Source organism: Canis lupus, chromosome 14 (genome assembly GCF_048164855.1).
Source record: "Canis lupus baileyi chromosome 14, mCanLup2.hap1, whole genome shotgun sequence".
Classification (NCBI taxonomy): Eukaryota; Metazoa; Chordata; class Mammalia; order Carnivora; family Canidae; genus Canis; species Canis lupus.
The window spans coordinates 3,175,334-3,203,075 of NC_132851.1; the positions used below are offsets into that span (position 1 = coordinate 3,175,334).

At 35.7% G+C, this 27,742-nt stretch overlaps 1 protein-coding gene across 19 annotated transcripts in view; it reads left to right on the forward strand.

Moving 5' to 3' along the window:
* The window catches only part of VPS13B (vacuolar protein sorting 13 homolog B), a 733,948-nt gene that overhangs the window by 237,557 nt on the left and 468,649 nt on the right, over positions 1-27,742 (forward strand). Inside the window, exon 20 of one of the 19 annotated variants that reach the window (XM_072773984.1) lies at positions 8,694-10,184. The exons of 17 other annotated variants lie outside the window; for them this stretch is intronic. In XM_072773984.1, coding sequence (XP_072630085.1) covers positions 8,694-8,785 — 92 coding nt within the window. In that variant the 3' untranslated portion in view covers positions 8,786-10,184. Of the gene's footprint in view, positions 1-8,693; positions 10,185-10,339; positions 10,485-27,742 lie in introns of those variants that run through there. One more of the 19 variants, XM_072773985.1, reaches the window with a different exon arrangement.

Here is a 27,742-nt window from a genome sequence, read left to right on the forward strand (position 1 = left end):
TACTTCACCTGTCTCTAAAGACACTCCGTCTAAGAAGGCAGGGCCATTCATATTTTCTAATGCACCAAAACGGCTCTCAAGACATCATCCAGGGGTTTGAAGATAGTGAATTTTCTGCCATTAGTTTACTTTACCTGGTCATCGCTCCATACTAGGACAAACCCTAATGACTTTTAGTAATTCCTAGCGCTTCACATTAGCATTTCAGTATTTTGATGCTGAATGCCAAGTAAAAATTATGCCTTATGAATAACATTATGAAAAGGTCTAAATTTGTTGTTTAAAAGCAGTTGAGAAAGAGAAGAGATAGAGAAAGCATGATTATTTTATGAAATTGATGCTAGAGACAATGGGCACACATTTCTCTTATGGTTCAGGTTTCCATGTAATTCATACTGCACTTTAGCTCCGTGTATTTTCTCTATAGTGATACCACTATTGAAGGAATTGAGGTGTCATTAAGAATGAAGAATGTTTTAAATATTTTGAAGCTTCTTGCATTCTAGGATCAGTGACTCCAAAAGTGAAATTCTAGTAGTAATAAGATTCTGAGGCAGCTACAGAAATCCTGTGCATAGTCTCCGACACAATGCAGCTTGAGAGTGTTTGTTTTTTGTGTGTGATTATTTAGTACTGTGTGTGGCTCAGTGCCTGAAAGATTCTCATTAAGTAAAGATATAGTCAAGATTTCTTACTAGGGGGATCTGTTTTTCCATTAATGCTCATATCTACTTATTTGTTTCTATCTGTAGTTCTCCATAGCTTCTGAGTAAATTTTGTTATTTGCATATTCCTAATTTATTAGAGTAATATGATTTATGACAGATGGCATAGTATAGTGGTTAAAAGCATGGGTTTTGAAATCACACTGATTCCTGGCTCCTATGTCCTATCTCTACAATCACTGGCAAGTTTCTGGACTTTATGGCAACTTTCTCACTGGTAAAATAAGAATAATAATACATCATAGGGTTGTCATGAAGATCAAGTGAACTCGTAGGTAAAGCATTTAGAATAAGATTTGGTACATACAAATGTTAGTAGTTTTTATTGTAATGACAAAAGTATGTGATGGGAAAAACCCAAAAAAGTAGTCTTCATTTCCTGGTTTATCTGAAATCACTTTGCTATGAGAGGATATTCAGGTAGAAGAAAAGAAGGAAAATTTTAATGAAGTTCATTTCCGCTGGCAAATGTGATTGCTTTAAAAGAAAATTTTTTCCCCCATTGAATAAAGAATTGATTCCAGTGGCTAAAAGGAGGTGACACTATTGTCTAACATTGGATTGTTCCAATCATTTCTATAAAGATAAAATGTTAAATTTGTATTATCCCTTAATATTCATAGTGACAGCATTTTCCTTGAGCAGCAGATAAATTTTTGGTTATCTGTGAGAAATTTCTTTTAGATAATTCACAGGCACCTTAGACTCAGCACTTCCAACTTCTTTTCTCCCATTTTACTTTAAGCTTGTACTTCGACCTGCATTCTTCTGTATTGATGAGTGGTTGTATTATTAGTCCAATCAGAAACCTAGCGATTGCTCTAAACTTTTCCCTTCCTTCATTTCACATCTTTCCTATTTATGCAGTCACCAAATCCTAAGGCTTCTCTATAAAGACAAATCTGATCCTTTCACTTCCTTTTAAAATACTTTTTTAAATCTTTTTTTTTTTTAAGATTTTATTTATTTATTCATGAGAGACACAGAAAGAGAGAGAGGCAGAGACACAGGCAGAGGGAGAAGCAGGCTCTATGCAGGGAGCCTGAAATGGGACTCCATCCTGGGTCTCCAGGATCAGGCCCCAGGCTGAAGGTGGCGCTAAACCGCTGAGCCACCCGGGCTGCCCCTTCCTTTTAAAATACTTTTTAATGACTCCCTCACTGCTTTCTGGATAAAGTTCAGACTTCTAAGCACTATTTACAACTCTAATATTGTATAGTGTTTTCACATATACAGTATTCTCCCACTATGTGGAATCATTTTCAGTTTTATAGATTTTTTAAATTTGTTTTTCTTGAAGTTCGATTTGCCAACATATAGTATATCACCCAAGTGCTCATCCCATCAGGTCATTTTCAGTCTTAAAAAATGCTGTTCTCTGTTCCATTTTCATTTGTGTATATAATTTCAGTGCATAGGAAGCTCTCCCTGCTTTTCTCTTGCCTGTTTTGTTCAATTGAAGCTCTACTTCCATTGAAAATGCATTTGCATACTTCTTTCCTAAAGCAAGTTAGGTCCCTTCATGTTTGCTTCTTTACATTCTGTAACCTATTCTGAATACTTTATTAAAACACTTATCAAAAATTATGACTTATTTTTGTCAGGGTTTTCTACTAAATTATGAGGAGCCCAAATGCAGTGACTCTTACTATTTTGTTGTTGTTGTTGTTGTTGTTGTTGTTGTTAAAGTAGTCTCTACTCCCAACCTGGGGCTTAAACTCAAGATCCCAACTCTTAAACTCAAGAGTTACATGCAGACTGAGCCAGTCAGGTCCCCCCCGCCCCTTATTTATCTCTTAATGTTTAATATTTAGGTTTAGGCATATGGTTAATGTTCAATAAAAGTTTATCCAGTTACAAAATGGTTTTAAATGAGATTAATATCTTTGGTAATGGTCACATGGAAAATTTGTTTTTAACGGGAGATAATGAGAATTAACTGCTAATAGTTGTTCTCAAGACACAAAAATAAGGAAATGGACTGAAACCCAAGCTTTTGCCCATTTGACATTAGTCATTCATGCATTTCTTCCCATTACTTATTTACCACTTTGACAATCACAATTTGTTTTTGTCTGTTCTCATGAGTACTAGTCACTGTCAGAAATGTCTCTCAGGGCATCTGACTGACCCTGTCAGTAGAACATGTGGCTCAATCTCAGGGTCATGGGTTTGAGTCCTATAATGGGCATAGAGCCTACTTAAAATGTTTCTCACTTAGCCTACTTAGAGCATCACTCTGTTTAATTCTTAATTTTTTATTTTAGTAATGCATACTGATTTTATTTTATCGGATGACTAGAAATATAAAAGTTTCCCTCTTTATGTTGCATATTCATTGTAATGAATCTGAAGAGGGTTCATTGTGTTGCTTTTAAGAGCACCTGGCAAATTGGTTAGAAGATTAGTCCTTGGAGGACATGAAGTCAGGAGTCTGTCATTTACAGGACAAGAGGCTGGATGGGTAGGATAAATATGTTAGTTTGGGAGTGTGCCCTGGGAGTAAATAAAAGGCCAAGAATCTGAGTACAGAGGTCAGGGCTTTGTGGACAGGAGGTAAAAGTGATATCTAGAGTGCAAGCAAGGCTAATGTGGTAGGGATTATATGTCTTCATTATTGTTTAGGGATATCAGACTTCAGTGGGAAGAGGATGTTGTTTAGGGGAGGCTGGTCTTGGGTAGCAGTGAATTCTCATTAGTGGTTATAGAGCATATAAACAGTAGAGCACCTTTGTTCTGGTAGTGGATGGGATAGTTACATGTATTGTACTGACACTACTGTGTTCAAGACTGTTTTGTCTATGAATAAGCTAGTTCAACCCAGGCCTTAACCAAAAGTAAGAGACTAACATTCAGATCTATTTAGTGAATTAATTTGAGTAGTTTTCTGTGCCATTGGCGGAACAAATTACTTTCACTGGTTGAGTGCTTATTCCTATATGGTATAGTGGGGGAGGATTATCAGTTAGTTTGTCTTATTGGTTTATTGGCAGAAGAAAACTCTTAAAACTGAGTTTTCCCATGAAAGAGGTATCTTACTTGAAATCCCAGAACTTTTACTTAAAAATTTATGAAGTGGGATGACAATAAATTACTGCAGAATCATCAAAGCAAGTATGTTATTAATTGACAATTTATTGACTTCATCCCCCAGGCCAGTTTAAAGAAAAGGGAGGGAGGGTTAGATTTCAGGCTACACTTTGAATGCTGTGTGAGGTCTGTTTGAGATATTTTGGTTAGGCTGTGATTAATTAACTCAATTAAACAAGTATTAGTACATGAGTAAAAGAACACTCATGGATCTGTCAAAGAGTTAATAATGGGTTCAGTACTGATAAAATCGTGAATCTGAATCTGGTTAACATTAAAGAGCACACAAAAATACACCTGTCATCTTTAGTCTTTTGATAAAGAGCAAAAATAATTTATTTCATATATGTATTCTGTATTTTTTCATATATGTATAGGTTTGCTTATTTATTTGACTTCAGAGATAATGGGATTAAGCTTTAATTTCCTTTTTAATTATATTCTAAAATATTAATTTTTCAGTTTGAATTTTAAAAATTGTTAGAAATTACTATTTTTGGACTTTACAGCTTACACAGTTATTTTACAGGAAATAACACATATAAAGACAAAGAAAAGTTTTGAAACTTAACCGTCTTATTTCACTCCTTAAGATGGAGGTTGCTTCCGGTTTGTGAGCAAGAAAGTGTAATTCCCTAGCTAGAACTTTGGTTTTTTATTTTTCTCCTTTGATAGCCCTGAATGTTGAGATACTGAGTCTCTTTTTGTCTGTTTCCTAACTATGCTTTCATTTGTTTTTGTTAATTCTGAAAGCATTTATATACTATTTTATTGGTTATTAGTTTTATAATTTTCTGTATTTTAACATCTCTGAAATTTAGAAGAGTCCTTGTATAATCTGTGATTTTTGGATCCCTGGGTGGCTCAGCGGTATGGCGCCTGCCTTTGGCCCAGGGCATGACCCTGGAGACCCGGGATTGAGTCCCACATCAGGCTCCCTGCATGGAGCCTGCTTCTCCCTCTGCCTGAGTCTCTGCCTCTCTCTCTCTCTCTCTCTCTCTCTCTCTCTGTCTCTCATGAATAAATAAATAAAATTTTGAAAAAACTATTTAATCTGTGATATTTAACAATTGCTAATGGCTTTAATTGAGTTCAAGTTCTGCTAGAAGGAAGTATCTGTTTGCTTCTGCCACTAATCTGGTGGCACTACAACTTGAGATGACCGTAAGTTAAGTTGTCTGCTTGAGAATTTTTTGGACTTTGCTGGTAGTGGATTCAGACTGTAGGTCTAAATGAATATTAGTTTATGGTTTAAATTCCCAAAGATTTTTGTGTCTCTGCCCAATGTACAGCTTAAGTGAAACTACCTTTCTGCTTGGTGGCTTTATTTTTTATTTCCTGTTACACTGGCAGCTTTGATTTGTCAACTTTATGCAAGACTTTTCTATCATGCTTAGTCATAGAATTAATAATATCTTCAGTATGATATGTAGGGACAGTGATGTAACTAAAAAGCAACTGCATGGAGGCAGCAAGAAATGGTATATGGTTTTGGAGCTACTTTATTGGTGGTGTAGAATGTAGTTTGAAGGTCAGCTTTTATGGCTAAAAGTGGCAATGGCTCCATGTGTGGTATTGCTTGCCATATTTAGAAGGAAGACCTTTTGATTGTGATTCCAGATCTGGTGATAAACAGAGTGTATCTTGCACAGTCATTTAGTGAGAAGCCTTTGACCTGAACTTTAGAAAAAGATCTAAAGCAAAGCTGAACCACTAAGTCATTATATAACCAGTGGCATTTTAGTCTTATCTGTGAGGTAAGAAGTATTAGAAGGCTTCTGTAAAACAAAGATTTGCAATGGGGCAAGAATTATTCACCTCATTCTTTTAAAAAAAGTTTTGGGGCACCTGGGTGGCTCAGTAGGTTAAGCATCCAACTCTCGATTTCATCTCAGATTATGATCTTGGGGTTATTAGATCAAGCCCTGCATCGGGCTCCATGCTGGGCATGGAGCCTACTTAAGATTCTCTCTCTCCCTCTTTCTCTGCTCCTTTCCCCCCTCTCTCTCTTTCTAAAGAAATAAAAATTTAAAAAGTTTTGTCATAATCTGGCTTATGTACCAAGGTTCTGTAAAATCCATGAGCTAGTAGAGGATACTTGTTTCCTATATATATATTTCTAAACTACTGTATTTTGTGTTAGGAAATTAGAGGACCCTTGGAAAACTTTTAATTCACAATTAACATTTTAAGCCGTAAAAACAAAACAAAACAAAACAAAAAACAAAAAACAAAAAAAAAAACAACCATTTTAAGCCGTGACTTTATTTTTCAAACTCAGATATTAAGTTATTGCCATTGTATGCCTGCTCTAATTTACTACCCCTGCAAATTAAGCCTTCTTTTTGTGAATTTTCATATTGAAAAGGAGTAATATTAGGGTCTATGTACTGAATCAAAAAATTGTGAGAAAACATTTATAAAATAGTTGTAAATAAGAATGCTGTGGAATCAGTTACCATTTTGTGAACATTCACTGAACACTTAATCAAGAAATACAGTAAGTAAAAGAGATACTAACCCATTCCAGTGATAAAATACAGACTTTATATAGTACCTTTAGTTTGGCTATTGCTGTCCTGCACAGATTTCATCTTGAGACAAAATAAACAAACTTGAATTCTAGAGTAAGGAACTTGAGTTCAGTTTAAGGAACTATCTTGCCATTGACGGTAACCTATGAAAGATTTTCATAAGTAGAGTTGATTCTTTTAATTGGGATGATTCCAATTGTGTTATAGTGAGGCCAAGGATATAGTGTAGTTGTGTCTTAATTAGGGGCACAATGATATAGTGTGGTGGTTCTCAACCCTATAAGATCTAACTCTGCTTTCTCTGACCAGTATTTTCTAAGGTTCTTTTTTTATCTTGATGTAAAATTCATAGTTAATGTATGTTTTTAAGCTGATAACTTATAGAGAAACCAATATAATACCATAATCATTATTAAGGGAGGAATAAGAGGAAAATAATATATATATATATATATATTTTAATATTTAGAATGTAACTAGAAGACATGATAAGACATTTTGCCTGCCACATGTGTTATATTGGGACATTTATAAGTTTTGCCTAACTACATGTTTAATAAATTGGCAGTGCCAACACTCAAATAGAATAGTCATGAATGAGGTGACTTTCTGAAATGGTAAACACCTCTTGGTCAAAATCTCATTGATTCATATTTTTTCTCCTGTATAGTGATAGTTAAATTTCTGGAACTCTTGGAGTTTTTAAAAAGTGGGTTAAAAACCACTCTGTGTTTTGATATAAAATGGAGTTAAATTCTAGGTTCAAGTGATTATAAACACATTTTTCATTTACACAAATGCCTGGCAGATATTTGAAAATTGTGGAGGGAACAGGACTGTTCTTTGTTGTATTAAGCATTGAACAGCTTTTAACATTCTTGATTGATACTTAATATCTGTAGTGTCTCCTAATCATTATGACAACCAGAAACACTGATTTCCAAAAATGCCCCTAGAGGGTGGTACAATCCTCACATAGAATATACTGACTGTAGAACTAATGGTACAGGATGCAGGCAAGAGTCATAGTATTGGATTTGAATTTAGATTCTTCCACTTACTGACTTCCTACTGACTTTGTAATATTGGACAAGATAGGTAACTTCTCTTGGCCTTGGTTTTCTTTCTGGAAAACTGGGAAGATAATGTCTTACAAAATCAAATAGATAATATGTTATATTTTAGGTACCTGACATGTGGTTCATGTGAATAGGACTGTATCTCTTTTGCTATTTTTCAATACTAGTAGGCACTTAATAAATACTTGCTTACTGTTATTATTTAACTCCTATGTGTCACACTGTGTTCCAGTATTGAAAGTATGTGAGGAAGTGATTGCTTGTAACAGGCTCCAGACCTATCATCTGTGTCTTCTTGTGTTGTGGAATTTGTGAATCTTAAATTAGGATGTTGTCTCTTTGGGATTGTGGCCTCCAGTTTCCCAGAGAGCATTAAATTCAAAATATGATGGTTTGCTTTCAATTTGAACCTGTGGGATAAGGGTCTACCTCTAAGCACAAGTTTCCCAGTATCCTAATGTTTTTCTTATTTGTTGTTTTGCTAATGTCAGGGTGATGGTGGAGGCCATATATGATAAAAGGTTCAGAATCTTCTCTCCTTTGCTAATCCTGATCTTTGTTATTTGTTATGTAGATTTTTAAAATAATGCACCAATAATTTCTTCCTCTATTTTAGCTCTTTTTCATCTTCCTGTTATTTCGGCCAACTAAAGTTTCTGTATTGTGCTTCCTCCGTAAATATTTGCTATCTTTGTCCTATTTTTTCAACTACTTTTTTCCTATTTAATTCAAACTACTTACTAACAGATTAAGATGGAATAGTACCTCTGGCAATTTTTTTTAATTTTTATTTTTTTTTATTCATTCATGATAGAGAGAGAGAGAGGCAGAGACACAGGCAGAGGGAGTAGCAGGCTCCACGCAGGGAGCCCAACGCGGGACTTGATCCTGGGACTCCAGATTGTGCCCTGGGCCAAAGGCAGGCGCCAAACCGCTGAGCCACCCAGGGATCCCCACCTCTGGCAATTTTAATGAGACTAATTACTTTGAAAATGTTGGAAGGAACTCCTAGTCTTCTTTTTAAATTGCCATCCCATTTATTCTTAAAAGAGGAAGCATTTAATCTGTAAATGCTGCTCTGCATTTTATAGAATGATGAGCCTTATAAGTATTATGGTTTTCCCCAAATGTTTATTAAAATTTTAACCCACATAAATATATGATGATTATCATGAACAAAAGTTTTTAAAGCAATCACTTTGCTTTGATATTTGCATTGTGCAAAAGCTAACATTTTCTGTTTTCTCTTCCTTTTTTTCTTCCAGGTCACCTTCAAGTCAGGCATTGCTGCTTTTGCAAATCTGCTTGCCCTTGCCCTTTAGTTACTAAGAGTTTAAGTTTGATTTTGGACCTGTGATTGCTATGATCTTTAAAGCTAAACAAATGTTTAGCATTCATATGATTTAACTGATTATTCTTAAACATTTGGTCACTTCTACAAGAAAAGGAGCTATTATCAGCTGAGATTCTGTTACCAAAGTCTGATCCTGAAGCATTCCATAAAATTACCGAAAGTCTGATTAGAATTCATATTGGTTCAAATGGTTTTACGTTGTTTTAAAACCCAAAGATTCTTTCATATAGAATTTTATGAGTCAACTTAAAAAGATCTTGAGGATTTTAGATAATGACTGTGTGTCATTTTCCTTATAAAAAGTTAAAATTTGTTTTAATCTATTCTCAGTTTTGGGGTGCCTGGGTGGCTCATTTGGTTGTGTCCAACTCTTGATTTTAGCTCAGGTCATGGTCTCATGCTCCTGGGATCAAGCCCTGTGTTGGGCTACACACTCTAGCAAGGAGACTGCTTCTCTCTCTCTCTCTCAAATAAATCCTTAATAATCTATACTTAGTTTTTGCACATAGATAAAATTTTATTCACTTCCAGTGCTGAGACTGTTTTAAATTTGCATTTGAATAACATTTAGAATTTCACTTAACTTCCAAATGACATTTTATTGTTTTGCTTAGTAAGCTTATGGAGCATTTATTTAACTCCTACCATACAAGAAATATAATATGGGGCATCAGGAGGATTAAGACCTAGCCATAATATAACTATAACCATAATATAACTAATATATATAATATATAATATAACATAGCATAACTAATTGTATTCAACCTAATTTCTATCTGTTTGTAACAAGGGGTTTCTAGACTTCTTAGATTTCTTTTATGTGTATGCAGGAGAGAAGGTAGAATTTTGTATCCTTTGAGTTGCCTATCAAAGCGTAAATTCCTAGGAAGTCTCTTTTTGCCTTCTGTGTCATAATTTATTGGAGAAAGCCAAACTGGCTGCTTTTAAGTGTTAGAGAACACATTAAAATCAGGGCCTGTTTGCCTGTGTCCAAAGTCGGTGTGCTACTTTAGTTCTGTCATTCTGATGAGAATCCCAATTGTTGGTTTGCTTGCTTTGTCTTTATTTACATAACTTCATTCTTAGAGTCAGTCATTTGTTATTGACTGCTCTTTATTAATAGTAGTATATGGCTAAATGGTTAAATTTTTCAGCAGGTACTTAAGATCTCCTACCTTACTAAAATGTATAGGTGCTCTACTAAAATATATTCATTTAGTAAGGCCAGATTTAATAATTAGATTTAGGGTGCTAAGAGATCACTAATATTTTCACTTAATTGCCAATGACAGTTTATTCTCGAGTATAGATTCTGTTTTCTGAGGTTTTGGGGAGACCAAGAGTATGTTGCTGATCTTTATGTTGCTCTGGGTGTATAAGTGTAATTTTGTGAATAAAAGTAGTCTCCAAATATTAGGAGAACATAATAGAAAGATAAAAGTAAATTTTTAATGTGAGGAACATGCATGATTTTTGGTCCTAATAGTCTAATGTGAACAATGATTACAGGGTTTTAATTGAGTTTTTAATATTTTCTTTTCTTTCTTTTTAAAGATTTTATTTAGGGCAGCCCCCGTGGCGCAGCGTTTAGCGCCACCTGCAGCCTGGGTTGTGATCTTGGAGACCCGGGATCAAGTCCCACGTCAGGCTCCCTGCATGGAGCCTGCTTCTCCCTCTGCTTGTGTCTCTGTCTCTCTCTCTCTCTTTCTCTCTCTCTCTCTCTCTCTCTGTCTCTATGAATAAATGAATAAAAAATCTTAAAAAAAAAACTTTAAAGATTTTATTTATTTATTCATGAGAAACACACAGAGAGAGAGAGAGAGAGAGGGAGACACACACACACACACACACACACACACACACACACACACACAGAGGGAGAAGCAGGCTCCATGCAGGGAGCTCAATGTGGGACTCGATCCTGGGTCTCCAGGATCAGGCCCTGGGCTGAAGGCAGTGCTAAACCGCTGAGCCACCCGGGCTGCCCAATATTTTCTTTTCAACTTTCTCAATTTATGAGATTGAGAGCATGAATGATCATTGAATTGGGAATTTAATATGAATACAGTCCACATGTCTGTATCAAAGACTTGTATGTTTTTTTATTAGAGGTGGGAAGCATAAATATATAAAAGCCTTTGCTGTTGGAAGAGTTGCATGCTGGTTTCTTTTCCTATTCTATTTTATCTGTATTTACAAAGGAATTTGGAAAATTGCAATGTATTAAAAGAAGAGCAATAGTAATTATTAGTATGGAAACAAGGACACATGGAAAACTTCCAGCAGTGGTTTTTAAACATTGTTATCTTCAGTCTTTGATAGTTTGCTCTCATGTATATTCTCCTCTGCACTCTGTACTAAATCATGCAGGTCCTTAGCATGACCTATACAAACTACATTTTTGTCAGAAAAGTATTAAATAGACTCAAAGTATGATTTACTTTCCTTTGGGAGACTGGCATGGGACAGTGTGACCTGCTCTCATGTCAGTACCATAGGCCATACACATTATTTAGTTTGGAGCCCTCACCTTTGCTACCCATTGTTTTGGTAGACAGTTAAGGCCTGAAAAAGTGATGATCCTCTCCAGGTCCTGATGAGAAATCTGAGAAAGCTGTAATGCCTGGTACTTAATAGTTGTCCAATAAATATTTAATGAGGGAGCTCTTAGGTAACTAACTCCAGCCCAGAGAATAACATAGGTTTCATGTTTCTTTGGAATAAATTTCTGTCCATTTGGGTAGTCTAAGAGTGGTTAAAGTCCACTGTGAAGCTTCTTCAGAGATTTGCAGCATGATCAACAAAGGAGTGTGAAGATATATATTCAAGCATGGGCTATTCCACTTAAAGATACTTGCTTACAGGATAGTTATCCAACATGGTTTAATAATTGTCATGAAAGCCGGATATTAGCAATGCAAGTGAGATCATTAACTTGGAGGATGATCATACAGTACCTAGGCCTGGCCAGTTGGCCAATTCATATTCTGTCATTCCTGTTGAACAAAGGAAAAAGTGCAGGTGGATGCACTTAATAGGCATATTTTCACTTATGCTACAAACTGTTCCTTGCACTTCCTTTTTCCCTTTTATACTCACTCTGACTTTCTTAACTCTGACTATACATGCAAAGATGAGATTTCTTATTTAGGGAAATTATTAACCATCTCAAAGACACATAGTTCATAAGTGGCAGAACCAGGAATTGAACCAGTAAGTTGAGGTCTCCAAGCTCCTCTCTAGTATATATCATGTTGACTCAAATCAAGTGTCTGAATGATTGGAAATGGTTGTAATAGAGAGTTAAAAATTTATAAATTATAGAAGTGCAAATGTATAACTGTAAGCACAATTAAAAACTAGGATAGGCTACCAGGTACATTTGAAATTATACTGCTGTACTCTCTTCCATAAAGTTGTAGTTCTAAATAATCAGCTTGTGTTCTAATGATTAATGTAGATTTGCTATGATGCAAATTTTTGCCTTTATTTGACTTGCAACCTGCCTTAGAGAGTTAGTGATTTATTGAATATCTTGGAAGCAAGTTCTTGACAGCCAGTATTTTAAGGTGAAATTGCTGGGTGAGGATTTTGTTAACCTGACATTTTGTGGTTTCGCCTCATAAAACTGGCAAAGGACTCTCAGCGTGGAATGTTAATGGGGTGAAGTAATGAATGCAGGCTGGGATACAAGCAACCAGACATGAACAGTCCTATAGTTCATACTATACTCCATGCTTCTTGGGGGAGGTCTTTGTAGACAGTAGCTTTTCTAAAAGATAAAAGCAGTAGGAGATCTTTTTAACTCTGCAGTTGATCAGACTCTTTTTCTGAAACTTAGAAGCCAAGCAATGGTATGAACACGGGAAAGTAATTAAAGTTAAGTAAGTGCAGTCTCATGATAATTTTCACTTTCTCAACATATTGAAGTAAGTAATTATTGAGTACTTATTTCCTCCAAATACTAGCCTTTTTATTCCATTCAGTTTTTCAGTATTCCTATTTTACTTGGGTATCTCAATCTGTAAGATACAAAATTTAATGTTAAATGTGCAGATTTTAGGCACTTTTTAGTGGGCATTTTGGAGTAGTTATTGTGAGGCTGTTATTTCAAAATGCACTGTACTAGATTGTTTTATAAACGTTAAAGTACCTCTTATCAAAACTTTTTGATCACATTATATATTTTACACTGTAAATTACAGTGTATACTTAAGTTTTTCACAGTGTCAGATTAACAAAATCCTCACACAGCAACTTCAGCTGAAAATAACTGCCTGTCATGGACTTGCTTCCAAAATAATAAATCACTAACTTTATAAAGCAGATTACAAGTCAAATATATGTAAAAGTTTGCATCAGAGAACAATCAAGATCAGAACACGTGAGCTAGAGGATAGAGAGAGGGAGGTCAGCACATTTTAGGATAGGATGCTAACAGGACAGACCACACTACCAACATCCTGTGGCATGCAGTGTTTGTTTTCTCTCCTTTGACCCGTATAGACTACTAGTTTACTATCGATATTTAACATGTCTTGTGAATTCTACCTGTATTTCATAAGCTGCTTGCTTACACATTTTGTGAAATTTACCTATATTTCATAAGATATTAATTTATTGTCTAAAATTTATTGTCCTAAATTTCTTAGGAATTTTATCCCTCTGTTTTTTTAAATTTATAGCATAATTGAATAATCTGAACCAATAAATAATGTGTACCTTGTAGAAATTGCGCTTCAGTCAAGGTTTTGTTTTTTTTTTTTTTTTAAGATTCTATTTATTCAGGAGAGACAGAGGATCCAGGATCATGCCCTGGTCTGAAGGTGGCACTAAACCACTGAGCCACCCGGGCTGCCCTCAGTCAAGGTTTAATCAGAGAAGTAGACCACTAGCAGATACATGTATAAAGGATTTATTTAAAAGATTTCTCCAGGGGATCCCTGGGTGGCGCAGCGGTTTAGCACCTGCCTTTGGCCCAGGGCGCGATCCTGGAGACCCGGGATTGAATCCCATGTCGGGCTCCCGGTGCATGGAGCCTGCTTCTCCCTCTGCCTGTGTCTCTGCCTCTCTCTCTCTCTCTGTGTGACTATCATAAATTAAAAAAAAAAAAAAAAAAAAGATTTCTCCATACTCAATTGTGGGAACTGTTTAAACTGTGGAAGAAGTTGTTTCTTTTCTGTTTGGGGCTGTTACCTGAAATCGGTAAGGCAGAAAATCAAGAAGGGAAGCCAGACATGAATTAAGGGGAAGCAAAGACAAATGGGAACCTCTGAACTGTGAGCATTGGTGGAACTTGGTCTCTTAATATTTCCAACTTTGATGATACAGGTATCTTGTGAGAGAATATGGTATCCTTTATCACATAGCTAACATTGAACATTGCTTCTAGTTCTGGAGTCACATAAGTTGAAGGAGATTTGGCAAAAGCTGGAGTTGCCATGGGGCTGGTTGCAACCTGTGTCAACTAGGTGACCAGCAGGTCAGCAGAGACATGCATGTGCAGTAGTACCACCTCTTGCCATGCTGGCATTTTGATTATGAAATATGGCTGCTACTTCATTTCTACCTTTCAAGTCTTGCTGAAAACATATTTTTAAAAAAGATTTCATTGATTTATTTGAGAGAGAGTGAGTATGAGCGGGAGAGGAGAAGAGGGGAGGAGCAGAGAGAAAGGGAGAAGCAGAAGCAGATTCTTCACTTCACTGAGCCCCCCAATATGGGGCTCCATCCCAGGACCCTGGGATCATGACATGAGCAGAAGGCAGACAATTAACCTATTGAGCCACCCCAGTGCCCCTGAAAACATCTTTGTACCATGCTAACTTTGAGCTATCTATGGAAGAGCATTTTAAGAAATGTACTTCTAGATTTTAGTCAGGTTGGCATATTTAGATCTACTATATGTTCTATTTGAATTAAAGTTTTCTAAATTGATTCAATTCCTTTATGAGTAACTACAAGTTATTATTGAGCACTTACTATGTGTTAGACACATCCCATGCTCTGTGCATTCATTGCATTACTTAAATGTCACAATGATCCTGTGAGGTATATTTACTCTTCTCTCTCTTTTTTAAACATGTGAGGAAACCATGGTACATAAAGGCTAATTAACTTACATGAGGTCGAGGTACAGCTAGTAAGTATAGATAAAAGAGTTCAGCCTTGGGATCCCTGGGTGGCGCAGTGGTTTGGCGCCTGCCTTTGGCCCAGGGCGCGATCCTGGAGACCCGGGATCGAATCCCACGTCAGGCTGCCGGTGCATGGAGCCTGCTTCTCCCTCTGCCTATATCTCTGCCTCTCTCTCTCTCTCTCTGTGACTATCATAAATAAATAAAAATTAAAAAAAAAAAAAAAAAAAAAGAGTTCAGCCTTATAAAGTTTTGTTTTTTTTAAAGATTTTATTTATTTATTTATTAATGAGATTGAGAGAGAGAGAGAGAAAGAGAGAGAGAGGCAGAGACACAGGCAGGGGGAGAAGCAGGCTCATGCAGGGAGCCTGATGTGGGACTCAATCCTGGGTCTCCAGGATCAGGCCCTGGGCTGAAGGCGGTGCTGAACCACTGAGCCACCTGGGCTGCCCAAGCCTCATAAAGTTTAATAGCAGTGTTTTGCTTTTAACCAGATATAAGTTGCAAACAAAAGGGGGGCATGCAATGAGGATGAGTTGCTAATAACAGTCCACCAGGGAAACCAGGTACTAATTTTTTAAGTTATGCAGAGCTTTTGAAATGGAAAAGTCCAAAGTAAACAGCCTTAGAGGAATGGTACTTGGTAGGTGGTAGGTTACTGCAAAGAATTTAATACCATTGCTCTTTCATTTAGTGAATAGGTTAAGTTGCTCCTTAGCTAAGACTTACTGTGCTTATTTTGTCACTTTTTGTACTCCTTGGCTTACACTGTTTATGCCTAGGAGTAGAAGTACCCTCCATTGCGAAGTCCTGCTCAGGATGGTTTCTAAGGTTCCATTTAGTTTGGCATTTCTTAGACTGTAGGACTTTTCAACTTATGAAGTATTAGCTTACCAGGTGAGCAGCTGTTGTGATTAGAATCTACACTATTTCCAAGCAAATGAATAATTTTGAAAAGATACATTTTGAAGATATTCTGGAAGGAGAGAGTGATCGGTATTCTTGTTTGACAAAATCACCATAAGGAATGGTGATCAAAATTTTCCATCTACATTTTTTGCCCTGATGTCAGTGTGGTCTTGATAGTAGTTCAAGGAAATCTATCTACATCAAGGAGGAAAATCTCGGTTAGTTCTAAATTATAAATAAAATTTACCTTTTTGCAGCATTCCTGCCAATTTCAGTTTTGAAACAGCTTATTTCTTTTGAGCCATCAGCTGTAGTAGATTACATTAAATGTAACCACTGAACTTTCCCAGTCATCTTTACCTTCCTTTTCTGTGCCATGACAATATTCTGTTTGGAATTTCACTAAATAGTATCTTTCTTATCATCTTGACAGATTCTAAAAATAGACTACAACACAGAAATTATAACAGTAACTAATTTACTGGTGACTTCCAATTACTTCAGTATTCTTTTAGGGCAGAAAAATGTTTTGATAGTGGCTCTGTTAACATTGTGGACCAGATCATTCTTTGTGTTGGGGACTGTCTGGTGCGTTTTAGGATGATTTTGCAGCATCTTTAATCTCCAGATACCAGTAGACCTTCCAAGTTGCTACAACCAAAAATGTGCCAAGAAAACTGCCACTATTTGAGAACCACTTCTTTAGTATGCATTTTTATTCTGTAATGTTTTTTTTTTTTTTTTTTTTTTTTACCAACATAGATGCCTAAAATAGAAGTGTTTGCCTAGGATTTTAGAAAAGAGCATAAAATATGGGCATATTTGGAGTAGTTATCTTGGGGCTGTTATTTCAGAATTCATTGTACTTAGAATTGTACTATAAAAGTTAAAATACTTCTTATCAAAACTTTTTGGTCACATATGTGATATTAAATAATAGTGTTTCCCTCATTGTTATATTATTATTGCCATTCATAAAAAATATGAAGTCCTAGTCAGGGGTCAGTGATGGGGTTTCTTTTGTGTGTGTGCTTAATCAACTTTCTTATTTATGGGTCGGACTTTAGAAAAGAGGAGAATTTGGGAATTTAATCAAGTACCATAAACAGAGTGAAAGAACAGGATTGCTCTTCTGAATATCATTTAAGATACTTGGTTCTTGCCCCTGGACTCAGTCCCCAGCATTATTCCTTTTGTGGTCTACTTGCTTCGCTTTCCCACACTCTCAGTCTGAATTAGTTGTATCTCCTGAATATTCCCTTTCGTGTAGCTCCATTTTTAAAAATTTTCAGGTATTCTGGGAAAATGGAAATCATAATGGTAGGAGGGACTATGTTAAGTTAATTTATATAGTCATGTCTACAGAGAATTGAAACCACCAATATCTCTTTTTTTAAAATTATTATTTATTTATTCATGAGAGAGAGAGAGAAAGAGGCAGAGAGACACAGGAAGAGGGAGAAGCAGGCTCCATGCAGGGAGCCTGATGTGGGACTCGATCCGGGTCTCCAGGATCAGGCCCTGGCCTGAAGGCGGCGCTAAACACTGAGCCACCCAGGCTGCCCCCATTTTCAGTTCTTTGTTTTTCGGTTCACAGAGGAAATGGCTGAATTTTAAACTCAAGATGATTGGATTAAAACATTATTTTTAATAGGTCTTAAATATTTGCAAGGAAATAGGAAAATCAGGAATCAGTAAGGCTAAGATTTACAGTTACCACGTAAGTCTTTTCATTAAATGGCCGTTTTATGCAAGTAAGGGATCAGGTTGCTTTTTTTTCCTAAGCAGTCCAAGTGTTTTAGGTCAAATTAAATATTCTTTGATATGTACTGAGGAATTTATTCAGTAAATTCCTTAAATGTCCCTAGAGGCTCATCGTGGAAAGGATGTTTACAAGTACAAAGTGAATGTTAGGCTTATCCAAATCCTTACTTAACTTGAGTGCTTTATGTACATTGACTTAGGTTATCCTTCAAAAAATTCTTAAATATGCAGAATGAGAGTCAAGATAAAAGATTTAGATTAAAAGATTTTATCCATTCATTTTCATATTCCCCATAATAAAATTCCTTAAATTTCCTATGTGGAAAAATACAAGAAAAATTTTCCTATGTGAATTATAAACTTTTAAATATTAGGCTTCAATAACTCTCACTTTTTTGTCCATTTATTTGACTTGAGATTGTACTGGTATTAATTTCATTTTGATAGGAAAGGAAAGAAAAAATTGAGTCACATGTTTTCTATCCCAGGGTAGCCAAGTATAACAATATTGTTTAATTTCCTTAATAAGAAGCAGTAAAGTGATTCCCCAGCTTAGGTAGTGAAGAATTTAGGCCTCCAGTTGCTACTGTTTATTGTTTGATGCATACTTGAAGGAATCATAATTGTTTAGATATACATGTATCAAAATTTCTTTTTTTTTTTTTTTCAAAATTTCTTTAAATAATACTGCCTTGTCTCTTTAAGTAGTACCACTTTAGTGGCTACTGAGTAATGAGTTTGGAGGGCTATAGAGTTTAAATATTTTAATATGATGTTCATAAAAATGCATAGAGAATCTGTTTCTTGGAGAAAGATGTGCAAGGAAAATAAAGGGCATATATATGTTTTTTAAGTTTTTTAAATTAAGCCCTTTATTTAGAGATAATTGTAGATTCACATGCTATTCTGAGAAATACTAGAGAGAGATCATTTATACCACCCTTTACCCCTTTTCTCTCAATGATTACATCTTTCAAAACTATAATACACTATCCCAATTAGGATATTGGCAATTCACTAATCTTTTTTTATTATTATTTATTTTTTATTGGAGTACAATTTGCCAACATATAGCATAACACCCAGTGCTCATCCCATCAAGTGCCTCCCTCAGTGCCCGTCACCCAGTCACCCCCCACTCCCCACTCCCCACCCACCTCCCTTTCTACCACCCCTTGTTCATTTCCCAGAGTTAGGAGTCTCTCATGTTCTGTCTCCCTTTCTGATATTTCCCACTCATTTTTTTCTCCTTTCCCCTTTATTCCCTTTCACTATTTTTTATATTCCCCAAATGAATGAGACCATATAATGTTTGTCCTTCTCCGGGCAATTCACTAATCTTAATCAGATTTCTCTCTTTTTATTTGCGCTCCTGTGTGTGTGTGTGTGGTGGTGGTGGGGGGGGGGTGGAGGTGGAGGAGGTGCATTCTATATAATTGTATCACATGTTTAGATTTATTAGATTTATGTATGTACTGTCACAAAGTACAGAGAAGTTCCATTACCAGGATCCCTTCTTTTACTTTTTACCTTCTTTTTATGGTATTTTATAACCATATCCACTTTGCTTCTGCTTTCTCCTTCCAGCCCACTCCATCCCCACATCTTATCAATGACAACCACTAATCCACTCTCCATTTTTATAAAAAAATTTTGTTAAAGAATGTTATATAAATGGAGGCCTGTATATAGTATATAACTTTTATGGGAATGGCTTATTTTCATTCATCATAATTCTCTGTAGATATATATATGTAAATATGTAAATATATATATAAATATACATCTACTTGTTTAGACTCTTGCTCAACATGTTTCTGAAATTATGTATGATTTGTATGTCAGTAGTTTATTATTTTTTATTGTCAAGTATGATACCAGTATACAGGTAATGATACAGTTTTTCCATTCTGTTTTTGGACATTTGGGTTGTTTACAGCTTGGGATTATTGTAATTAAAGATGCTGTAACATTCTTGTACAACTTTTTTGTGGTAATACATTTTCCATTTGTGTTGCATGCATATTTAGGAATGGAGTTGCTAATACAGGCTAGGTGTATGTTTGTAACCAAACGCTAACACTTCTACCCAAGGGGTTGTATGATTTAACAACCCCACCAACAGTATGTGAGTTACAGTCATTCTATACATGTCCTTGTCAGTATTTGATGTAACCATTTTAGTTTTATCTTTTTTACTAAGCATGAAAAAGTATTCCATGCTGATATTAATTTGTTTTTATATGATGACCTAAATGAAAAGATTAATCTTTTCATTTTGGTACTTGATACCTTCTTTGGTGAATTATCCAAGTTTTTTTGGTTGTTTTATATTGGTAGTTTTTCTCACAGTGTTGTTAGGGTTCCTTAAATATTCTTATATGTGTAGAGGATTTTTTTTCTAGTTTGGTAGTCCAGTAAGGAACAAAATTTAAAATTTTTGATGCAAATTTATCAATTTTTCTATAATTAATGCTTTTTGTGTTTTAGATTTTTCTAAGAAATCAAAGTCTTGTAAAATTTTTTTCTACAAACTTTATAGTTTAGCTTTAGTTTTAAGTCTGTGATACATATTAAATTGGTTTTTGTGAATAGTATTTGGTTGGGATTAAGGTTTTCAGTATTACTTCTCCCCATTTGTTTATTCAGTTGTTAAAACAGTATTGAAGAGCTTTTTCCTCCTTCATTGAATTGCATTGACATCTTTGTTAAAAATCAATTGACAATATATTTGTAGGTCTATTTCGGGGATGTCTGTCCTGTTTCATTAATCTGTTTATGTTTTTGCCAGTATCCCTGGTCTTCTTTGTTGTAGCTGTATCCTGAATCTTTACATTAGGTAGTGTGAGTCCTCTAACTTTATATTTTTAAAAGATTGTTTTTTTTTCCTTGTTATTTATTTTTTTTATTCATATGAGAGAGGGAGGGAGGGAGAGAGAGAGAGAGAGAGAGAGAGAGAGAGAGAGAGAGAATGAATGAGGCAGAGACAACAGGCAGAGGGAGAAGCAGGCTCCATGCAGGGTGCCTGACATGGGACTGGATCCTGGTTCTCCAGGATCACATCCTGGGCTGAAGGTGGCGCTACACTGCTGAGCCCCCCGGGCTGCCCTAAAAGATTGTTTAGGTTATTTTAACTTCTTTGTTTGTCAGGTAAATTTTTTTAGAGTCAACCTACCAATTTCTATTTATAGTCCTATTAATGATTTTGATTGGAATTTCATTGAATTAGTGTTTGAACTTGGGAAGAAACTGACACGTTGACCATATTGAGTCTTTCAAATCCTGAACATAGCAAATGAATCCATTTATTTAGGCTTGCTTTAGTTTTTCTCAATAAATTTTTTACTTATTTCTTGCCTATTGCATTGTATTTTCTTCCTTTTCTAATCATTTATCTGGTAATCTGTTACAGTACCTGCAGAATGTTTTTCTGCTAGGATACATTTATGTCTTTAATTAATATAATTAGAAAAAATTTTAGTTATAATAATCAGTAGTTTTGAAGAAACTCGATTATGTATTAAGGAATACATCTTATGCACTTTATATTCAAAAGTTTGATTTTGCTTAGAATATAAGAATGATGTCACTTTTAGAGCTATTTAATGAAAATAGTAACATACTGAATTATTTTTACATTATGATGTTTATAGTATCCCATAGAAACATTATTTTGAAACCCAGTGTCTCATGGTAGCGGTTTTGAAAACTGTATGTTGTAGGATTCTGTTACTTAAGAAGCTCAGGCATTACAACACTGTAATAATTGATGGAGATTGTTACCATGACATTTCAATACCTGTGATTAATAATGAGACCCAAGATAGGAAGGCATTTTATTCTACTCTGTGATGGATTGCTGGTTCTTCTTTTTTTTTCCACTTTTATTTTTTTAAGATTATATTTTTAAGTAATATTTATAGCCAACTTGTTTTTTACAACCCTGGAATCAAGAGTTGCATGCTCTTCTGACTGAGCCAGCCAGGTGCCTTTTTGTATTCTGAAATAGACATAAAAATGGAGAAGAATGTAATGAATATTTCATTACAAATATATTTTAAATCTCTCTTTTTTCTTCCCTAGTCCTATTCTTCTCTCTTTTTACCATATTAGAATTGGCCACTGTTTTGAAGTTAGCAGTCATTATTCCTGTGCTCATGTATGCCTTTATACTTTCAGAATATAGTATATATATTATGGATATATATTATATATATAATATACATATATTATAGGATATATATTATAATTGAAAAATATTGGAGTTTCATATTTTGCATATCTTGATTTCTTTATTATTTGTATTCTTTGGAAAATTGTTTTTTGGTTCAATATTAAGTTTTTATTCCTAGAACTCTTTTTCAGTCATTTATGTAGTAATCTTTCCTATGAACATGCCGTAGTTTACTCTCTCACCATGGGACCATGGTTCTCCTATCTAATCACAACCTATCTGATGCCATGTTTCTTATACTAGTGGGCATTGTCAGGGATAGGACAAAACTCCTGGGTGACAGCAATGCACAGAGTTAGTTAGGTTTGCTCTTTTTGTTGGATAGCAACAATAAGCAGATTGTTAGAGATACTGTCCAGGTATCCCCAGAACTTGAGCCAGGTGCCAGCAGTTAGGTTATAGTTAGTGGTATACTCTCCTTTGACTTTTTTTTTCTTAATTAACTTTTAAGTTATCTCTACAGCCAAGTAATCTCTACACGCAGGGGCTCAAATTCGTAACCCTGAGATCAAGAGTCTCATGTTCTATTGACTGAGCCAGCCAGGAACTCCTCTTCTTTAACTTTTATAAGGATCTGTAGGTCATTTAGGTCTTTGCCATTCCACTTGTGAAAAGGCTTTGGGAGCTGAGTGCTTCCCGATGTGGCTCTCATCTACCCTCTGCCCACAGCTATTCCTGGGGACAGGAGCTGGTATGTGTCTTGCCTGGGGGTTGATCTCTACTTAGTAAAGCTCATCTGTATCTGGAGTCTCCAGCTCAAACTTCCTGCCATGCTTACCTGTCAGGAAGTCAGTCTCTGAGTTGTACCCAAGGATGCCAAGATTGGCCAGAGTTGTGGTAAGTTTGGGGGATGTGATGAAGGTATGGATCTTAGGGTTCTTATTATTTTGGCCAGTGAAGTGTTCCTGTTCTAGGTTATGTCTGCAGTTTTTCTCTTCTTGATGTCCTTCCTGTTCTACTAGTCATTACAGTGTCCACAGATGTTGGCTAGGACAATGCCACCCACATCCTATACATTATGTATAGCCATTCCATTCAGTTGTGGTGTAGGTCTGTTGGAATCTCAGTGCAGTGGTGAATTGGGATTTGCTCTTGTGTGTATGAGTCAGCACTGGCGTGGTCACATCTGCTGAATGCCCCCATGTTCTCATAGCCTGAGTTGGTGCAACTGCCAATCAGGCCCACAGGATGTGCAGAGGACTTTCTTCCTTCTTTGCCAAAGTGCCTCCTTCTGCCACAGAGTGAGCCATAACACTATAAAGGGCTCACTAATGTATTACATCAGCTTGTTGAGATTAATTTCATTCAGTTGGTTATAATGACAACCAAGTCAGGCACCAAGTGTACTTGATTTTGTATGCAAGATTGGCCATGCCACCGTGCCCTGCTTAACTCAGGTATTTCTTCATTTTATGCTTATAAGAGAACGCTGAGAACCCCAATTTGTGCCGATTGTTATCAGTTGGGGATTGTTATCAGTCAGTAGAAGAGATGGAGTCTACACCAGACCTATGCTATTCCATCATAATTACTCATGCCACCTTTTGCCACAAGGATGCCTGCCATTTTTAGGATCATATCTGTGGGTGATGATGATAAGCTTCACACCAGTCACTTGGGGACTGTCAGCTTCCAGGAAGTCCCAAACTTCCGTCCACAGTTTCGGCATCCCCAGTGTCCATATAGATGCTTCACAGGCGACCACTGTTGGGAGTATGGGAGTAAATGACAATCAGAAGATTCCAGGGTATGCAGTTTTCCAAAATGATCTGGTGGAATGATTCCAGATCCAGGCCTCCTGAAGCTCATGCTATTCTTGGAGACTGTAGTTACCAGAAATTTATATGTTTCCTGGTCTATGCCTTTGGCTTGGTATAGATCTTTCTTGTCCCTGTGATGCTTCTTGATCAAGTGGTCATAGGGGATGGTGGATAGCACAGCCATTTTGGGCATCTACTGCTGATGAACTGCCCTGTGATATCCTGCATGGCTTTGTAATTGGGCTGCAAGCAGCTACAGAAATATCTTGGCCCACTCCCATCTCCTGATTGACCAAGTTCATCCAGGTTGATCATACACAATATTTTTGAGAGGATCAGAAGTGGATCTGATAATTTGTGAACAATGTTAATGTTCTGCTCTGGCAGGTCAGTGTGGATATGTTACTCATTGGGTTCAGATTGTCTTATCTTGGCCCATTTGCACAGGACTGCTGCTATATGGTATTGCTGCATATTCAAGGCTTTCTGCAGCTGAGTCACTAATAGGCTGTAAGGCATCATTTTATGGACTGACAAAAGATTAGTTTGCATCTTACAAATACTTTTTTTAAAAAATGAAGTTTCCAAGTTCCATGAAAATCTATATTTGATTTTTATTACTTTATTAAGTAATTTCTATACCCAATAAGGGGCTCAAACTCAGGACCCTAAGATCAAGAGTTGGATGCTCTACTGACTGAGCCAGCAAGGTGCTCCTGTATTTGTATTTTAATTGATACTTGATCGAACTTAATCTGTGTTCTATCTTGTATATATGTTAGTGTGTGTTTGGGTGTCTCTTTTATCATACCCTAGACATATAATTTTAATATTTTAATTTCTTGTGTTTTAATTCACTGGCTAGGACTTTCAGCCCTGGAAGTGGTGAGTGTCAACTCCTTCTGTTTCCTGATTTTAAAAAATCCTAATGTTTCTACATTAACTGTGATATTTTATTACATTAAGCATGATGCAGTGGGGGTGCCTGAATGGCTCAGTTAAGTGGCTGCCCTCAGATCAGGCCATGATCTTGGGCAGTCTTGAAATCAAGCCCTAAGATGGGCTCTCTGCTCAGCAAGGAGTCTGTGTCTTCTTCTCCCTCTGTACTCTTGCTTTCCCTCTCCCTCTCTCTCAAGTAAATAGATATGATCTTTAAAAAAAGAAAAAGTATGATGTGATGATAAATATATATCTGGTAGATATCTTAATACATTGAGGAGTTTTCATTATTAAATTAAACTTATAATCCTTCAGCAAACCCATCTTAGCCGTGATTTATTTTTATATTACTGAATGATATTGGAATAGTACATGTCCACATTTTTGAGAGGTGGCTAAAGCAGTGCTCAAAAGTTAATGTATACTCCCAAATATATAAATCATGAAGAATGCACATATGTATATATATTTTTGCTTGTATTTTCTTTAGTGAACTTACTGTTTTTCATTCTTGATTTGATATGAAAGTTTGCTACACTTATAAAATAAATTGGTAAAACTTGTCTTAAAAAAATTCTCTGGGAGGGATCCCTGGGGGGCGCAGCGGTTTGGCGCCTGCCTTTGGCCCAGGGCGCGATCCTGGAGACCTGGGATCGAATCCTACGTCGGGCTCCCGGTGCATGGAGCCTGCTTCTCCCTCTGCCTGTGTCTCTGCCTCTCTCTTTCTGTGTGTGTGACTATCATAAATAAATAAAAATTAAAAAAAAAAAAAACAAAAAAAAAATTTCTCTGGGAGAGTTTGTTAAAGATTGGAATACTCTTTATCAGTTTTATAGCATTTTTTCATAGAACTATTTGGTGTTGCTTCTTCCTCCATATTTCTTGCCACCTTCCTTCCTTTCTCTACCTCTTTTTTAAAAAAGTCTTTTGTTTTCTTTGTGTTTTTTTTTCCACCACTGCAGCCTCATCTTCCTGTCTCCCTTATTCCCTCTCCCCTCCACCACCACCTCCTCCTCTTTTTAATATTTTTAAACTGTTTCAGTTCCTCTGATAGGTATAGGATATTCATATTTTCTATTTCCTGTTGAGTTAGTTTTGATAAATTTAATTTTTCTAGGATACTGTCTAGAAAGTTTGCCTTAATTATTTCAAACTTGAATAATAGTTTTTCTAGGTATAAAACTCTGGTTGATAGTTTTTTTTTCCTTTTTTTTTTAAAGAAGTCTACTGTTAGTCTGTGATTTCTTTTTAAGTAATATGTCTATTTTCTGTACTTGATTTTATTTTTTTGTTTACCGTTATTTTATGTAGTCTAATCCTAATTTACTCAGTTGCTGTTTTCATTTTATTTATCTTACTTAGGAATCATTTTGCTCTCTGCATCTGAGAAGTTGTGTCTTTCACCAATTCTGGAAAATTTTCAGCCAATAATTCCTCAAATATTGTTCCCCACTCTTCTCTCCTTCTGAACCTTTGATAAAACATTTTGTATACAATCATGCCATCATTCTTGTATCTGTATCAGTCTTTTATATTTTTAACATTTCTTTGTGTATTACATTTTGGGTGATTTCTTTAGATGCATTAATTCTTGTATAATCTGTTATTTAACTTATCCACTGTGTTTATAATTGCATTGGATATTTTTAAAAATTCATTTTAAATCTCTTTCAGCACTCTCTTCTTTTTTTATTATATTTCTTTTTGAAGTTTTCCATTCCATCTTTTATTTAATTAATTCAAACAGTATATTGTAATCTACATTTAATAGTGCTGTTTTACAAAGTTTTGGAAGTTCTGTTTCTGCTCTTATATTCTTTTGATCATAGATCATGATGGCTTATTTCCTCATATTTTTACAAGTGTGAATTATTCATGTTTGACAGTACATTATCTACTGAGCCTATATTGAACATGGATATGTTAAACAGTTTTTGTTTTATTTCTTTTCTACCTGGTGTCAGATTTTACTTATTCCTTTTTATTGTATTTATTCTTTTCTGATTATGCAAATAATGTAAAATTGATCTTTTAATTCACTGGGCTTTAAAAAGCTATGTCATATTTTATAAAATTTCATAGTTTAGTAATATGTAGGAGGCCCTTTTTAATATCCTTATTTTACAGGAATTTTCTTTTAATTGTTTTTAAAATGAAATTAGACATGCTGAAAGGTGTAGCAATTTATTTTACAAGAACATCCATAAATCCTTTTTCCAGCTAGTAAAATGGAAAACTGCAGAATTAGTTAAATCTCCCCCTATATTTTTCCCTTTACTCATTTTCCTTCTGCAAACCAGTAGTTGGTCACTACCTTGAACCTGGCACTTATCATTATTATGCATATTTTTATACTTTTAGTATGTTTTGTGTATGTATGTTACATTCAGCAATGCATATAGTGTTCTTTTGCTTCATTTGAAGTGATATTATAGTAGATTATAAAAATTGATATAAATTTCTCTGACTTTTGCAGTGTCACATTATATATAGTTTGTTTCTTCATCCTTCTAATTTGGATTGGGCATGTGACTTGCTACAGCCAAAAGGACATTAGCAAACATGACAAAGCAGAAGTTTAGAAAGGAATTACATTCTGGAGCTTGCTTTTATTTAATTTGGAATTCTGAGATCGACATGTGAACAATTTTGAGCTAAATAGGAGAAACCATGGTGATGAGAGCTAAGGTGCCCTAACCTATAAGCAGTCATTGTCTAGCATATCTGGCAACTGACTGCAGATATCAGAGTCAGCCTCAGCTGAGATCAAGACTTTCCAGGTGGGTCTACTGAAAAAGGTGACCTGCAGAATAACAAGCTTAAGTAAATGATAGTTGTTTTAAGCCTCTGAATTTGGGAGTGGTGTGTTACATAGCAAAAATTAGCTGTTAGTGGGGTTCCTGGGTGGCTCTTTGGTTAAGTGTCCGACTTTGGTTTTGGCTCAGGTTATGATTTCATGGGTCATGGGATCGAGCCTCGTGTTTGCTCCATACTCAGTGAGGAGTCTGCTTCAAGATTCTCTCCCTCTCCTCCTATCATGACTCATACATGCCACCCCCCCCCCCGCATAAATAAATCTTTAAAAAATTAGCTGTTAAAGGTGTCATGATATCTGGATTCTTTCCCACCTTCATTTTCTTTTTATTTTTTTTAAGGTTTTATTTATTTATTCATGAGAGACAGGGAGAGAGAGAGAGGTGGGGGGCAGACATAGTCA